General features: G+C 35.8%; 1 protein-coding gene across 1 annotated transcript in view; it reads right to left on the bottom strand.

Moving 5' to 3' along the window:
- Positions 1-18570, bottom strand: part of TASP1 (taspase 1) — an 89717-nt gene that overhangs the window by 34384 nt on the left and 36763 nt on the right. The window contains 4 exon segments of the mRNA XM_072857433.1: positions 9923-10001; positions 10931-11050; positions 17885-17920; positions 17922-17975. Of these exon segments, the coding sequence (XP_072713534.1) occupies positions 9923-10001; positions 10931-11050; positions 17885-17920; positions 17922-17975 (289 nt within the window).

The following is an 18570-nucleotide window of genomic DNA, read 5'->3' as shown; positions in this document are numbered from 1 at the left end:
TCATAGGTTATACAAACCTTAACTTGCTATAGACTTTGGTCCTTAATTTGAGCTTCATGCAAGAAACTAAGGATTAAATTACTGTTTTTTCCTCAGCATAGTGACTTCTCAAGTAGAGTTCTAATGCTTGAAATAACCACAACAAGAGGGGAAAGAACTCAGCACAATATAAGCTGAACATCCCATACAATGCGTGCTCTGCATCTTATAATGTTCTACCAATGGAACCAAGATGGTAAGCGAAAGGAAGGCCTTCTGCAAAGCAAGGGCTTCCGAGCAGCGTGTCAGAAAGAAATTGTTTTTCTGCTTCTTTTGATGGGAGATGCTTTCAAGTCAGGAAATTAGAAACAGGTGTGCCAGAGGGCGCACACACATCCATGCACCACACTGAAAAACACGCGTTTTCAATTTTCAAACATGAAAGAGACTCCTGTTGAATGGAAGGAGAAATGAAAATCTAGCTTTCTTTCTGCAAGCCATAAGCGGAGAGCTTATGGAGCTCTGACAAGCTGCCGGAGCCTGTCTAGCTATTGAAATGTACAGTACCTCGACACAAAGTGTTGGAACTTGTTGTAAAGGAGTACAAAATGGAAACTTGCATTACTCACATTCATTCGAGAAGGGAAAAACTAATCTAGTTTACTGCCAAAGTATGACTCTTCTCTTTTCAGAAGCTCAAGATAGAACTTACAGGTTATCTGTATTTTATTATCTATTCCATACAGCAGAGTCTGAACCTGGTCCTGTTAAGTTGTTTCAACTTTGATGTTGTGATTTTCAGTTAAATAGTAGTGCCTAAAAAGAAGTGTCAGTTAACAAGTTAAAAAGCTACTATTTCTGCTTTATTTCCTGAATAACGTCTAGTTATGCCTAATGGAAACACAGCGATACCTGTATTTTAGTAAGCTCTGGTTGTCATTACCAGCATCTCTAGAAAGAGCTGACTAAAAACTTGCAAGCGAATGAGTTTAAAAAACAAAATACAGTACAATAAAAATATTTGGCTGGTAAGATACTGATACAGTTAGTTACATATTAAAATAAAAATTTAAAGTCTAATTCTGAAAAGACTTGAAATGCTACAGTCTAGCATAATGCACTACAGTACTAAATTAAAGCTGCATAACTTTTAGCTTTTTGTACTCCTATCAGCTGCTGCATCTTGCCTTCATACTAGCAGGGGAAAATTTTAACTTACTGACCTGCTGCCAGGAAGAACACCTGCAAACAAAGTCCTGTCCAATTCCTAAAGCATTGATCCTAGAGGGATGGATCAATGGAGCACATTCTTGTTGCAGACAGAAAACTCTTAGATGATTTAACTTCCAAACTAACAAACACCTACTAAGAATATGCAAATGGAAATTTTCCAAAAGGTTGTAACTTCAGTAAATTTGGGTAGGTTTCAAAGACAACAAAAGACAAATTCAACATCCAGACAAACCGTGTCTAAAGTATCTTCTCTAAGGAAAGGTGGGAAAATACTTTCTATACCTTTAAGTTTTTTGTATGGGCAAAATAAACTAAAAATTACTCTGAAGAACAACTCATCCAGCTTTTCTACAATTTTACAGATAAGGAGAAAAAAAAAAGGCTAAAGAGTTCAAATATGCCAAATGTATGAATCCTTCACTTCTAAATAGTGAGAAATGCCAGATAACTATTAAAAAAAAGCTATTTGTTTCAATTATGATGAACAAGAAGAATTTCAGATCTACCTCCAAGAGAGGTTAGAATGAAGAAAAAAATGTAGTTCCATTGAAGTGGATGTGCATTTCACATTCTTCTTTACATTTAATATATTTTGAAAGATTAATTTCACTTAAACTGAAAAGGAAAAAGCAAACTACTTTTTGCCTAGGCCTTGATTAGAAGCTTTGTTGCTATTGATCTCTTTGTAAAAATACTACACCTTTCCAACCTACATCACTTGTGTCATATAAAATTTACAGGAAAGGAAATAAGATAGTAGCTAACTAAAGGTATATAATTATTTTCTCCCAATGACAGAAAAATGTTTAAGACATAAAAACAGAGTTCAGTTTGCAGCAGTCTCCATTTCACTTTATATCCTCGCATCCAGTTCAAGCCATTTGGGCAAGGTAAGGCAAACAGGAACAGGACTAACAGTGTTCAGAGGAGACAGTGCTGCACAGCCGGCTGCTGCCACAGGTTATGAACACACCACTCTCTGAGCAGTGGGCCTTCTGCAGGAGACTACCGCTCCTAAAAAGCCTGTGCAACTTCATGCTTACAATATATTATTACATTAAGTCCAATTAAAATTTCAAGAGGCAATAAGCACTCTTTGATTGTTGCATCCACCCAGTTCTGCTTCAAAACAACCCTTCCAAAGGCAATTCAACCAACCATTCTGATTATTTTGTGGACAAAACCCTCAGCTTTGAACACTGCGGTACTGTGTTTAATTGACTGCTTCTTAATGCTACAATTCCCACAAATCATCTCTGCCTGCTGCTTCCTCTCTCTTCACACAGCCTTGTGGTGGTAGTGAGTTAGTTCAGACACCACATGCTACAGCACTGAAGCCTCCAAACGGCATCTGGACACAAAGACTGAACTCTTGACAGAAGCATTCACTTCAGAGGTAAATACTGATCTGTCTGGAGACAGACCTCTTTCTTCTCCTACCCTCTGGTTCACTGTAACTATGAGATAACTATTCTCCATATGCAGCTGCTTCATCTGTGATGCATTAAATTACCTATTATTCCCCAAATCTTCCAGGACCAGAATGATTTTGAGAGATAATACGTATTTCTACAAAGAGATTAACTGTACCATAATATCTCTCTCACATAGTGTAGCTCAAACAATCTATACAGGATACAAGATTCGCATGTGAAATTCCTCTGGACGTTTGGAGCATGGACTCAGAAGGATGCAGGCCAGACAGACAAACGGCACCTGCCCAGGTATTGGCAGTCACTGGATTCCAGTGCAGCCACTACTGCCCTCAATGCATGGGGATCACAAAGCCAAAGTCCTACCTCACAAGTCAACTTGCATTAAAGCTTCCTTGAAAAATATTTACTCCACAGATTTGCAGATTGCCGTGGTTCCTGTCGAAAATGAATTTTCAAGTAAGAATCTACAGTTCAGTGGCTTCCAAAAGGAGAGAGGAAAATGCTGGCTGAGGGCATCGCTCAACAACCAATTTAACAAGCACAAGCCATCTCTCTATAGGTGTCATTTCTTATTCCACATTACCTGTTCCATTTTGCCAGCAAAAGCATCCATGAGGCACAAAATGGACTGGAAAGAAGAACAGATATGAACAAAAAGTAAAAGTCTGAGCAGAAAAAGGCAGGGGGAGGAAGAGCGAAAACACTTATTTTCTGGTTGATAAGGATTTGGAAAACAAAAGAGAACCCTCCTTGAGCAGGGGGCTGGACTAGATGTTCCTTCCAAGCTAAACAATTCTGTGATTCTTCACAATACAAAATATGCTATTTTTCACTTCATGGAATGACGCATCATATATACATTTGTATACCCAACACAGCTTTTAACATATTTTGACATAATCCCTAAAATGCCTTTATGAGAACAGGGGCCACTGCTTTTGACCAGAGACCTTAACAGTTGGTCCTTTAGGATCTAGGTGAATTCACCAGCACAAGAAATTGGTACAGGAGTCAGGCACATTCTGCTTATTTACACAGAATACATGTCTCTGTATGCGTTCCTAAGACATTGCTGTTATCTGTATCTGATTTTCATTCAGTCAGGAATAGACTCTGGGCAGGGGAGAAGAGCAAGACATCATTGAAAGACTTTTCCCAGACTGAATCTTCAACTACACCTCAGTTTAGGTCCATTATATCCTTGCTATTTTCTCAACAAAACACAACTTTGGGCTCAGTCCTCAAGCCCAATTGTATTTGTTAACATGCTTAATTTTTCTGAAAGAACTTAATATATTTAAAGATTCTACTCCTTTTTCTTTAGGATTAGAAGCCATAACTAGGTCCCATTTAAATTCTCCCTAGGACATCACATCACTGTACCTTTCTTGTATCAAATATTCTTCTCAAATGGACTCTAGTAAAAGCTGGAGACTTTGCAGTTTTGTGGTACAGAATTTCTGCATTTTATAAAAAATGCAAGACCTTCTGTCTATCTTCAGAAATGCAATATTAAAAGGTTTGCTGGTTTCAATGGCTGATACACCTACACAAAGCACACCACCCATGCATGAAGAAGGGGTAAGTATGCTTTCTACTACCTACTGTTGTAAAGATGTAAAAAGGAATGCAACACATTATTCTCAGTCTCTACATTTCCACTCAAAAATTCCACTTACAGTTGCATTTTCAAAGCCTCCTGCATTAGCTGTTACTGTAAATTTTGTATTTATCTTTATATTTTCTATTTAAGGTTCTGTATATCTAAAGAGAATTATTACTTTCCAACTTATCTCCCAGGAAAAACATATCCTGCCTCTTACTCCAGTAGTATTACTTTTGGCACAGTTAGTAGATGAATATTCACAATCATCATGGATATTCCAACTGGGGAAGAGATTCAATGTCACACTCGATATTATTTTGAATGAGAAGAATATACACAAAGTCTTTGATTCCTATTATGTTCAGGAAAGAATAGGAAATATTTTCTTAAAGTACAGCCAAAAAACAGCCTATTGTTTCTCCTACGGTCGGGTTTTGTTCACAAATGTTTTCCCTCCAAATAATACCCATCTTCCTGCGTTTACATTCATATACCAACTAAAAACATCCACTAAGGAGTTCCAAGTGGCCTTACGAGTGTGGTTTCGGCCTCTTTTTTGGGGGAGGTGGTGGGGGTGCTTAAAGGGGAGGCTGTTTTGTTTGTGTCTGTGTGCACACACACACGTGTGCACACGCACATGCACGAGCTTTTAAAGATCAAAGATTTCGCTTCTACTACGTTGATCGAAAAACCAGTTTAGCTGTTACTTACATTTATGCTAAATAAAGGCCACTGGTAACGCTCATCTCATTTAACAAGCTTTCACTCAGTCTCTACCGTCATTCTTGCATGGAATGGCGCTTGCATTATGTTGTTAGATATCACAGTTAAGGTTGCCCAGGTATCTTAGCTATGCCTGCAACTGCAACATTCTCTGAATTTCTTGAATTTTAATACTGGTTTTGAGATACTTAGAGAATTCCTGTAACGTTTATCCTTCAGTTACCAATAAAGTCCCACAACTGTACTTTTTTTAAAAAAAAAAAATTACCTCTAATATAATTCAGAGTTCGTATGTTGAAATGTCTCCAAAAATTGATACCAAAAAATCAGAAAGATTTTACTTGTTTACACAGAAACTGAATTTTAGACTGACAGTTACAGAATAAATCTTGAATTTAAGGCCCTTTATATTCACAGTCATTCCTAAGTTCCACCGTCTCCCCCATCCTGTCTTTAGAAAGTCTTCATCTTTTTATTTCAGTTTTTCCCACCCCCTGTTAAACTATATCCATAAAATACGAGTTTTACAATATCCTGTGTTTTATAAACCATGAAGTAACTTTTGAAAAGCCAAAAAAAATAAAACCAAAGACAGGGTGGCTAAACAACAAGGCCAAGAGACTGTTAGAGGTAAGAAAATACTGTTCAAAAAGTTGAAGTCATGCCCAAACAAGTTCAGAACCACCACCTTTGGCACATTCAATATAAAATCATAATAAAAATAGCCAAAAATATTTGAGAAACAACTTGCTAAAGGCATAAGAACTAATACCAAACCCTCCTTGAACACGCAAAAGCAGGAAGCCTGCCAGCATTCCCAGGGCCAACAGATGATCAAGATATAAAAGCATGTCTTCAAATAATACATGACCATTTAAAGAAAGCTACATGAATTTGGAAATACTTTTAATGAAGTACTTTTATGGCGATGCCTTTTTTTTTCTTTTTTTTTTTTATGAGGAAGGTATTGAAAGATATGTCTCAAATTGAAGCTTCAATAGAAGGATTTTAGAACAAAATTAATAAAAATTCAAGTATAAAACCTAGTGCATTACTAACTTTGGCATTTAAACTAACACTTTTCTTTTTCCAAGAAAGCTTCTACAAAGGTAAACCATCACAGAATAAGAAAAACATTCCGAGCAAAATTTAAATAACTGGGCTTCTAAGTACAAAAGAAATCTTGAGAAAGTCATCCTGACCTATTAAAAACAAAGATATCTCCTGCTTATAAAGTCCCAATATCACAAATTGGTAGAAGCTTGGATAACACAGTGGAGGTGCCTTTCCCAGTCCCATACTTTTCTCTGGAGACCTGCAAACACCCTCTATCTGAAACAGGACACCAAACTATCTGGAGCTCTGGTTTGACCCAATGTGTCCATTCTTCTGTTCCTGCCAATTCTGTATGGATTTCAACATGCAAGAGTTTGTATTCTGTATACTTTGAATTACTATTCCAAACTCTCCTTTCCACACACGAGAATTTTTCCCCAACCTATTCGATCACCTGCTGATCATAGCCTCCAAAACCCAAAGACATGAGCAATTCCATAAGTATGCAATTAAAATAGTTTACAAAACCTGGCCCTTAAAAATTGTAGGAAACTAATGCCAAACAACATCCTTTTTCAAGACTGAATATGGAGCCTGACATAACAAACTCTCAAGGCTTGAATTTCTATCCCCAGCTATCACTAAAAACAGTTTAACAGTCTAAACCAGCACAAATATAAAACCTTTTATTTCCCAAAGAATCCTTAAGTTAAAATTATTTGGTTTAACATATATTAACACTTAATAATTTAGAGCATACTTTCAATAAAGCTTTAAGGGAATCATGGTTGAACTTTTCTCTTAATTCAAGATTTTTTTTTAAAATGCCAAATGCGATTTGATGAATCAGCTATTCTGTGAAGTCATTTAACAATAAACATTAAAAGTCTACACATGCAGTACTCAATACACACAGCAACCAAAGCCTAATTTTCTTCTCCCACCCCCACCCCCCAAGAGAAAAAAAATTCCCTGTAGAAAACGTTAGGATAAATTTGTGCCAAATCTACCACTTAAAGACAAATTAAAAGACATGTGAAATTAAAACAACAAAATGTTACACTGTGAAAACCACAGAAATCGAAACTGTAAATTTCAGTATTTTATGTACATATTTTAAATGCTTTTACATACAAGTGTATATGTCTGTACGTAAAATGAAACATGAAATGAATGTGCATGCACACACAGTTTTTATTTATACATAACATGCAAGTTTCATTTGTTGCTGTTTTTTTTTAAATATATGTCCACACAAAACCAATTTAGAAAGCTACAAGAGGCAGGGTATAATCACTACTACAAATACTGTCTAGTCTGATTTTAGGTACACCAAGTGACAACACTTATCTTCTCTTAGGAAGCATTGTCAATCTTAGAGCTTTCCAAATCAAGGCATCTTCTAGAGTTTAGGCAGTATCTTTATTTTCTAAAAGTTTCATCCAACAATGATGTATGTTAATGTATTATTTTCCTGCTTAGCCTTGGCAATTTTACCTTTTGAATATTTGCAGATGTTTATTATCCCATTCCCATCTCCTGTTGTGATCCAGCCAAGTTGTAAGCTTCATTCTTTCAAGCTTTCCTATAATTTAATTTTTCCACCCCTTAATTAACTTCATGGTTCACATTGTTGGATGCTCATATTTTAAACAAGAGTCAGGCATCAATATATTTTAAAACTGCACTAAACATAAATTACATTATAAAATAAAACATTATGAGCTTCTGAAAATGGAAAAAAGAATGGTATTGATTACAGAAGAGTTCTCACTTCCTGTAAACATTTCTATCTCCCCCTCTCACACACACACTTTAAAGGAAAGCCAGAAACAAGAGTTTAATTAAACACCGCTAGTCTGAATTTCAAATCACTGAATAAACAGATGGCCATGCTTCATAGACCGCCAGCAGTCTATTTCAATTAACTGGGATTGGTATTAATGTAATGTCATGGAAGCTAAAAGATTAGAACCAAAGAAATATATATATGTGTGTGATAGTTATAAATAGTATAACATTATTTACCACTATATAAAATCGGTACCAGCAAAAAGAAAGGACACTTCTATTTAAGGCCATCATTAAACCCAGACATCTCCTTTAAGTATAGCAGGATGCTTGCCTGCACTTGCATAGACTTCAAACCCAGCTGACTTTGTAAAGAAGTTTTTAAAAAAAAAATAAAGGTGTCCTCCTCAGCTTTTCCACAAATAATCTCTAATATTGGCCTTATACTCACCAATTATTATGATCCCGAATACTGCAATATTTAAATATATTCGCTTACATAGGTAAGCATTTATTAAACTAAAATCAATACAGTGTTCCTTAAGTAGGAAGACCTGCTGACACTTCTGCATTCAGTAGGACTTTCTTTTGCATCAGTACTAAAAAGGACACCTGCTATTACTAACATTGAACTTAAGGATGAACTTCTACATGAATTTTCAACAGCACGAGACAGACTTAAATATAGGGGAAATTAGAAAGGCATATGACTTCAAAACCAACACAGGATATTTCTGATGCTCTTCAGCCTCTGGCAAATTTTAGTTCTACACCCTGTTACCTTGTTCCCCCCACTATTTCTGTAACAGGACTCTAACTCTTGGGATATCCATTACCCATTTACATTACCTAAATCTGAACTCTGCTGATTTCATTTCTCCCTATACTGAATGCTGATAACACTGACTATTAACCAGTGGTCCAGATCATAAATTTTACATCCTGACATAAGCATTTTCAAAAAAGTGTTACAAGTAGATTTTCTGTTTGAGACTGTTCATACAACTAGGAAGAAAAACAGATGAAATGCAGTCCTTTCAACTGCTGTTATGTGGGAGTTGCAAAGTAAAAGCAACTCCTGCATAACTTCACCTTAAGGCTTTTGTGTTCTACAAAATTCACCGGGTATTGTGTAACAATACAGTTATCTTTTCAATGTCTGTTCCTGACAAGTTAAAAACATCCTGGCTTACATTCTCAAATCTTACATTGCAGTGTAAGCTATCTTCCTAGTTGTATTTTGGTTGGGTTTTTGTGGTTTTTTTTATTTCTAATTTTTACTATTTCTTCCAGTCCTGTTACATTTAGTAGATCTGTTGACAAACTTGTTTTTAAAATTGGTATTTCCAGTGGTCATGCCAACCAATAGAAAAGCTCTGTGTGACAGCTGGCTGATAGACATCAAATGAACAAAATACTTTTGTGTACATATCCAGGATCCTGAGACTTCCAATTACTAATAATTTTTATTAATAATATTTTCCAAAACTCTTACTCTAGTCATTTGGTTTTGCCTTTTCCCCTTCCTTTTGAGAGGAAAAGAGAGATGAACAAATTCACTTAAATATTCACTTAAAATAGTACTTAATTATTTTTGGAGGGGAAAATGCAATTTTGTAGCATTTTTGTATCAAAGGGACCCCCTTACGTTAAAGGGCCCTCTAATTATCTTAGTCCTTTACAGAAGGCTTCCAGTCACAGAAGCATACTGTGTATGACAAAAAAAATATTAGGCTTATAACAGCACTTCTTTACAAGAGGACAAGTCCCTTAGTATATAACAAATAGAGTACTTCCTTTCAGTGCAATACAAAGTCTTCTGAACAGGATAAAAGTTCACATGGTTGTTAATTTGTTTTTTTAAGTAAAATGACCAATGTAAACAACCAACAAAGATTAACGCACAGATTTCAAGACAATACTGACATATATATATTATATGTTTGTATGTAAATAAATGATACACATGTAGAATGTAGTCTGGAAGTAATGTTAATATTTTAATTCACCACTCACAGAAATACTTTATTTGGAATTTGTAAATTAATTACACAGAAAGACAGCAACTTTTTGAAATATTTATAAAAGTAGCAAATACCTGAAGTACTCACAGCAGTGGAGTAAGGGGTATGAGCTCCTGTATTTTCAGCCCAGCAGCCACAACCATAAAGAGCTGCCTAAATAAAGAAGTGCATCTTTCATAAATTTAAGTATACAAGGTTTTTGGTTTGTTCCTTTCCCTTAACCCTTCCCCCTGCCCCCCCAAACCCACAAAACAAAACACAAAAAACCCACACCAACAAAACCCAAACCAACAAAAAAAGAAACCCAAGAAAAATCCAAGTATTTATACAAAAGATAAATAAGAAAATCATAACAGTCAAAATTGCAACTCCAATCCATTTTGCTACATCTTCTTTTAGTATTCTTCAGAACTGAGTGATTATCATAGATGTATGGTATTCTAACTTTACAGAAAATGAGGGTAGTACAGATATCAAAAGATAAAATAATTCCAGCTGTTCCCTATTTATATAAAGTCCCTTTGTCTCTACTATTACAAAATAAAATCTTAAATACATTTCAAAAGAGAACTGCTTTTAGGACAGTGGCAAAAGTCAACCAAAAATACAGCTGTACAGCAATGGAGTATGACATTTCTGATGCACCTCAAAATTCCCTCAGCGAATAACAATAAGGAATGTCTAAACCTGACGTGTTCTTTTAATACCTTTGTCACTTCTACCGATTCACAACATCATTTAAAAATTAATTAGGACCGCTTCTCTAAATATTGATGAAAATCTTATTTAAAAACACTCTAAGCATTTAAGAGACTATTTGTGGTATTAAGGAGGTATTTACGTCCAAGAAATTAACTTCTTAATAGCTCCGGCAAAAGGTAACTAACTACAGAGCAACTTCTTACCTATCAATGTTTTATAACACTGACGGAGGACACTAAAAACAAAACTTGTATTCCAATGCAGTGATAAGGCCTTCAGAGTTTAATGGGAAGGAAGGGAGGACATCAGTTTGCTTTCACAGCTCTTGCTTAGTGTCACAATTGCTGAACAATCATTCCCAACTGAAAACGTATAATCACCTGACCAACTCTTCCAGGATGCTTTAGTGCTAAACCTCCACTGGAGACAGCAGCAGCAACATTTCCTTCTTGGTCAACAACAACTGCACCAACTGTATCCAATGTTCCTGAGTCATTCTCCTGCAGGACACACAAACAGAAACAACTACTAAAAATAGTATATTAAAGTCAGATTATACTTCTTAGGAGTGTGCAAACTAACGTGCACAAAACCAAGTGAGAGGCCGATCAACAAAACAGATTTGTTATCATGCATATTGTACCGACTGTGCTACCATAAAGCTTCCCAAAATCCTCTCTTGCCTCAGACAGGGCCTGAAGAAAACTTCTCTGGAAACAAGAAGGTAAACATCTTGGAACTCATCCAATGCTTAGATTACCTGCCTTTACTCACAAAAGTGCCGAAAATGCTGTTTTCTTAGTGGGGGGCACTTGTCCACTAAGAAATGATTCAGCAACACAGTCTAAAGATGCCGTATCGAAAGGCCTTTCTCAAAAGCTTTGAGATGGCATTTTCAGAGACTCTGATCTTTAAAGCTATGTATGATTAAAAAAAAAAAATCCACAAGAAGCAGCTTACCATGTAAAGAGAAAATTCTGATATTCTGAGCAAGACAATAAATAGAAGCCTTGAGAAGAAATCTCCTCCAGGCCAGATTCTTTCTCCTAGACTGGTTCGCAGTTCAGCAATCTTTAGTGGCTTCCTGGTTGAAACAAATTACCCTTTGCTCCCTCTGGGTCACTAGAAAAGCATCCTTATTTCCATTGCTGCTGAGGCAGATTTGCTCCCCTAAGAGCAGGGGTCTTTCAGCATTCATTCCTGATGCAAGCTCTCTGCCTACTGTCTCACCAACACTTCAGCTGTCTCACCTTGGATCTTTCCGTCCTTCCCCTTTCCTTAATACACCATGTTCAGCCAGTCTAAGAGAGAGAGTAGTTTTCCCCTCTCTGCCTAGGCTTGCCCTAGATTCCCTTCTCTGCAGAACCCAGGCCAAGGCACTCTGACTTCATGCCCAATCACACACTTTTGATGGGACACAGCATGCAGTGTACATAAAATAAAATGAATAAACAAAACCAATACATCATCCATCACATACTCGGAAGATGAACGCTGCTCTTGTACAAGGTCTCAAGCCTTTAGCTGATCAGTCCTTCCTCTATAAAAACTTACCTGCATTAAAAAAATCCTATATAAACTTACCCAAGCAAATAATCCCAAAGGATATTAAGCTATTCATACAAATGTATATTTTCTGGGCTAGGATCCAGAAAGGGAGGAAGAAGAAAAAAAATCTAGACCCAACTATTCAACTTCAAATTATCAAGTTCCCATCATCTATTAAAATTTCCTCAGGCATACAACGTCATTTGTCAAGCAGAATTCTTAAGAGACTCGTGTTGATGATACTCTGGCCACACTTAATTTAAGAGATAACACTTGAGTTAATATTGCGCCAGTCTTAAAAGGAAAAATACGCAATGCAGCACTACAGTGTTCTACAGCATTTTTCAAGCAACTGGAACTCCTAAGCAGGAGTGTCATCCTTGCCTTTTACCCAGAGTAACAGAGTTTCTTCTCTTTACCTACATCTAGATCTTCCTGAAAAAGTTCTACACTCAGAAGCTGGCACTAATTGTATTCAATATTAAAACAAACAGATGGATGTCCTAACAGTAAAGCAGAATCACTGCTTCGAAAAAAGAGAGATGAAAAACTATAGATCTAGGGTCTCAATTGGCATTGGGAAGAAGAGCAAGTTGAAAAGCAGAGGAAGGCAAAAACCAGGATCAGGGAAGGTAGGAGAAGGAGAGGCAAAAGGAATTTTGAGGACTGGAGCAAAGGGGTAAGAAAAGAGCAAGTTCCCTTCCAATTTGTAAAGATAAAATAAAATTAAGGAACCCTTCCTTAACATCTCATGGGCAAACGTATTTCACATCTCCCAGCACTGCCAGCCACAACCCAATTCAGGTATTATTAACCCAGTTAGAACAATACTATTCAGTGGACTGAAAAGATCTTGAGCAGCAGAGCAGGCTGCTCACCAGAGGTGCAGACTCCCATCCTTGGAGGTTTTCAAGATCAGACTGGATAAAGCTTCCCAACGTGAATTTTCCTATGATCCTACAATTTCTATATAGAGAACTACTAATATGATGCAGGTTTTGCTGTCCATCCCCTGCCCCCTTTTATCAAAGGAAATTATACCCACAACAAAAAACTTGATTAATAGATAACTACAGATATGAAAATCAAGCCCGTCAAAGTTAGGAAATGCCAGAATTAAGGCCACCTGTGTAATCTTAATTCATATTAAATCAAACACTTGGGGCTTCTATAATGAGCAGAAATACATTTTATGGATCAGTATGTTTTCCATATTATCTGACAGCAAAGAAAAAATGCTTGCAGCCTTCTTTGCAGCATCTGTAAAAGTATTTGCTCAATCTGCCATCCATCTTCTGCTTTAGCTCTCACATGCATAAAATATTTGCCTTCAGTAGCTATGTAACTAATTTATTTTTTTAAAAGATATTTTAATCAAAAAACCACAAGCATTTACAAGTATATGTTGCATGGAAACTTTCTTCACCATTATTTCCTTTAAAAGAAGATCTATTTCATATCGGTATTTGCTGTCAATTCAGTGGTATACTTTGCTTGTTTTGGCTTATTTTATTTTTAGATGAGGCAACTTAGGAGGCTGGAAACCTTTTCTAAGGGAAGCATTTTTTTTTTAACCTAACCCACACAACCTTGTGAAGGAAATCTGTATCACTGAAGCAAAGGAATTCCGTATTTTCCTTCTCAGTAATAAAAGTTTTGGGGTTTTTTGTGGCCAGAAAAAGAATCACTGCTGATGCTATATTTATCCTTACTCAACAAAATGAAAACCAGTGAGGACCAGTTAGTTATAGTCCTTATCCAATGGGAAAAATACATTGTCTGATCTATTCTAGACCTATTTTTATGTTTGCTCCCTTTTCAACATTACTGACTTCACACACTTACAAGTGACACCATAAATCAATTCTCTAGTTCAGCACTAAAAGTCTTCTACATATGTAATCTGTACCAACAACCCTATTTCTGAACTAGCGAATAAAGAGTTCATCACAATTTAACAAAGGTACTCCCTGTACCTCTCCAAACAAAAAGGCATTATGCGCCTGAGGAAGAATGCACCTAGTGAGAAGACTTTCCATGTCACACATTTCAGCTCTTCAAACCATATGAATGTTGAAAAATACAGGATCCTGTCAAGCTAATATTAAGACAATCAATAAAAATATGTTAAACACTAAAATTCCTGAAGTTCTTTTAAAATTAAAAAAAAAAGTAGGTAAGTTTAACAGACTGTCAAAAGTCTAAAGTAAGTCCAAATTCTATATGGGCTCAACAGGGACTAAACAAGATCCAGCTTGCTTGCCCTTATTTTTTTAAGTGTTCAATTCACCAGTTTAGCACCTTAGATTTCAAAATTTTGCAAGTTCCAAAGAAAACTTGATTATTACTTAGTGATACCTGTTAACAAATTCCATATCTGACTTCAGCTAATAATTTATACTAACATGTCCATTGCAAAAGCAGTTTGGGGGTTGTAACAATGTGGTATTGCAACCTAAAAATAATCTATTACGTAGTTAATGTTATACATGGAAAGAACTGAAAGTCAATGTTAAAAGTAAGACCTCGCATTATTGAATGAATTTGCACCTTGTGACAGGAAAGGAAATTAATTTCATTAAATCATGGACCAAATATTCAAACTTAGCTAAGAACATGTATACAAAACAGGAAGATGCTCATCTGCACAAATGTAGAGTTCTATCAAGTATTTTAGAAATCTCATCCTTCCCTTCTTCTGCACATTAAAAAAAAAAAAAACAAACATAAATAGTCATCACTTTACAAGCCCCTAAGCAAGGAATTAACAGTTTAGGAGAGCTCTACCCAGTACCCGTTGAAAGATGTCTACACACAGGGCCTTCTCCCTCTCAACTTGAGACTGTTCTGAAATTCTGTGAAAAGTAATTACCATTAAATCTCACCTCTGAGTATCATAACTGACAAAATGCAAAATGAATCAGATTGAAGCAGTTAACATCTATATGCTATTACCCAACTATCCACACAAATAAATAGGATTTGATATTTGATGATAATTAGATCAAGTAGATTCCTCTAAAAAAATGGGGTTTTTACACTATCCTGCTACTCAGAACAGGGCAACAGATAAATCTTCTAGTATGTCCCATACTGGCCGTTTACAGATCAAGTGGGAACAGAGAGGAGCACAATAGTGGACAGTGTTATCTAGAAAATAATATACCAACAATTAATATATTTTGGTCTTTTAAAATCTCAGATTTGAGGTGTTCTTAATGGAGTGCTTCTGCTGATTACAGCAGAATTTAACAAGGTGAGGGGCAATCTTTTAAGCAAAATTTTATTTATTAAAGTATTTTAAAGAATTACTTATAAATCCATCTAAGTCAAGGGAAAATGTCACTGTTCTGTGAGCACTGGGACCAGTTAAAACATGCCAATTTCTAGAAACATTCTCCTCTAGGGCAACTGACAGGACAGCATGATATACTCTCATAGCAATCAAATCTCGATGGAGTATGCATGATTGGTGCACCATTCCTATGTTTGAAAAGGGGTGGTTACGATCTAATCATACAAAGCTCAATAAACAACCCTAGCCTTTCCAGTTTACTAGTTGTTTGGTATGTAAACAGAACACTTTGTCTGATCTCTATGTTCAAGATGAGGGAATTATTTCAAACTGTATTCCACAGATTAATTTTGTTGTTTTGGTTTGGTTTTTTTAACTGGAATGGATGAAAAGTATTTAGGTTTCCTTTCCCATATTAAATGGATTTTGAAGTACACTTTTGAGGTCTAAAAAGTATTATCAAAGATCATTTCAGCATGGATGTGGGACAGAAAATTTATTTCCTTTTTAAGGAAAAAGAAATGCATAAAATTCTAATTCCTGTTCAAACTGCAAGAATAAATAAGACAGACACTAGGATTGCCATAGTTGACTGCTACATTTACAATTACCCTCACGCAGCCATAAAAAAATTGATTTGAGGAAAAAGTTAAGTGACTAAAATTCACCATATATAATGGGAATGATGTATATTGCTATGCATTGACTGTTGCTCACCCAAAGAGTTCAAGCTGGAACTGGCTAAAAGTTCACATGGTATGTTCAAGATGATAAACGACAAAAAATATAATGCATAAAATACCTCAAAGAAAAGAATGTATTTCTGTGCAGACAGACGTATTTTTCTTCTCTAAATATGTTCAGTGTTATTGTCTCAACACAGTAGCTGAAGAATATGAAACTGCTGATTCCATACATATAATTCAAACCGTTGTGCACATACTTGAGTATATATGTTAAACTAGACAAAAACCAAATCAGTTTTAATAAATCCCAAACTAAATGATGTTATTTATGGAGTTAAATAACTAGCCTATAAAAAAACTAACCTATAAACACTAACCTATTAAAAAATTCACATGCACTGGAAATTCTTAGTGACACTGTTATTCAAATCAAGGAGAGGTCAACTCCTCTTACAAGTAACTTCAGCATAGTTGTAAAAAAAATTTGTAATAGCAGAAGACAAATTAAAAACAGGGCTTTTAGCCAAACTCTACTAAGCTATTTTCAATGATGATTTCCTCTGGTAAAAGACAGGTTAACAGTAAGACGACAAACATTTACTTCTGATGTTCACTGGTGCTTGAAGTGAGAACTTCAGAATGGTGTCTGGCTGAATTAACTATCATAGCTAGTCCCCCTATGAAGATGTTTAGTTAATTCACACACAAACAAAAATGATTTCTTAAACTATGTAAATCAATATATGTCACTACAACTTAAAAAAAAGTCTCAATTTTCACACCTTCAAAATTCAGTGAAGTTATCAACGGATCTTCCTGTGTGCAATCGCATAACCCTCTACAAATCCTACATTGGCTAAACAATGAAAAATACAGCAAAGAGAACATTCAATTTACTCGAAAAATAAGAGTCCTTTAGTAAGTTACACTGCCTAGTTTTTCCATACAATCTTTATTAAATTTAAACAGCCTCTCATTCTTTTTGAGCTTGGTATAATTTAACTTTTCTTGAAAAGCAGTTTTTAAAAGTCTATGTTGATTTTTAGCTAGTGAAATTTATCAGCAGCTAAAACTTCCAAGAAATTTGGGCCTTTTTTGGTCTGCAATACTATCTCTTCACATAGGCCTTTTAGTTATGATTTCCATTCAACTTCAACTTTGTTACCATCCTTTCTACCGTGCTCTTCTCCCAACTTCTAAAACTTCATAGACAAAATATGACCAGAATTTATAACAACTGTGCACTACTGGCAACAGAGGCACATAAGCTAAGCTGCAGCATAGGGTTGAAGCAGGTGAGAGTCAAACCAGACAATGAAACAGCTATCAAGTCCTGCTGAAAGGAGCAGGCCTGCAGCTCAAGAGAAGCACAGCAAATAAAAAAATTAAATTAGTATTTATCAATTAAAGTGTAACTTTGATAAGAAGATTAACTTATAATTATTAAAGTATTTAAATGGTTTTTAAACAATTATTTTTAAATCTTTTATGAGAGCTCACCTTTGACAGTAGAAGTTTTGGGATGTGCCTCATCCTTGTTAAATGACCCTTTTCTAATAGCTTAGAGAGAATTAGTTTGTTTTTTGTTTTTTTTTTTTAAGAATTTGCTCCTGTAGAATTTGATTTTTCATTTCCATTTCTTTTTGAAAAACTAAACTTCCTGTAAGGCTGCAATTATCTAACACTCTGTGGATAACACAAGCAGCCCACAAGGTTAGCATGGTTTGGTTTTCATCCCCCCTCCATGGACAGGGTGTGCCCAGAAAGTTGACAAAACTCGTGTGTTACATTACTGGATTACTTACCGGTGAGTAGAGCTCTATTTGATCACCTCCTTTACCTACCATCATTGGCCTTTGGGGGTCTCCCACAAGTGCTGCACATGACTCTGGAGCCCTTGAAATTTCAAATTGCAGGTCGGTAAGCTCATGCATTGGCATATGTTTCAAGCATTGACTTGCCCCTTATTACATGAACATCAATACTGTACAGAGACCCCTCCTCCCTCAGTTACATTTTAACACCGTTTGTTTCACAAGGAGGTAAATGTAGTTCTGTAAACAGGCAAAGTTCCAAAACGAACTAACTTTCCCCCTCCCTCTATCCTTACTTTCTTTACAGGTCTTATCTCCTTGAAAAGAGAAAAATTAGCACCCTGCTAGGGAAAATTTCTTATCTAAGAAGACAGAATAAAAATGCCTAATTTATCACCGGTTTGCATTTGCACAGACTACAGAGAATAAAATTTTTGCCAATTCTCTGGAATGTATACATTATTTATATCAACATATACAACTACATAAGGCAGCTTACCAAAGCAAAGAGAAATGGCCAGTCTGAAAGGCCACAGGACCCAAATAAAGCACAGGCATTTAATTCATAACGAGCTATACTTTGATATTCAATAGTAAACACAAATACTGTGACTGGTATTCTCAAATGGTAACAAAGGCCCTAAATTCAACCTAAGAGTGAGGGGAACAGAGGGAAT

The sequence above is a fragment of the Ciconia boyciana genome, chromosome 3 (genome assembly GCF_034638445.1).
Source record: "Ciconia boyciana chromosome 3, ASM3463844v1, whole genome shotgun sequence".
In the NCBI taxonomy this organism is placed as follows: domain Eukaryota; kingdom Metazoa; phylum Chordata; class Aves; order Ciconiiformes; family Ciconiidae; genus Ciconia; species Ciconia boyciana.
This window is presented reverse-complemented; position numbering and strand designations above follow the sequence as displayed.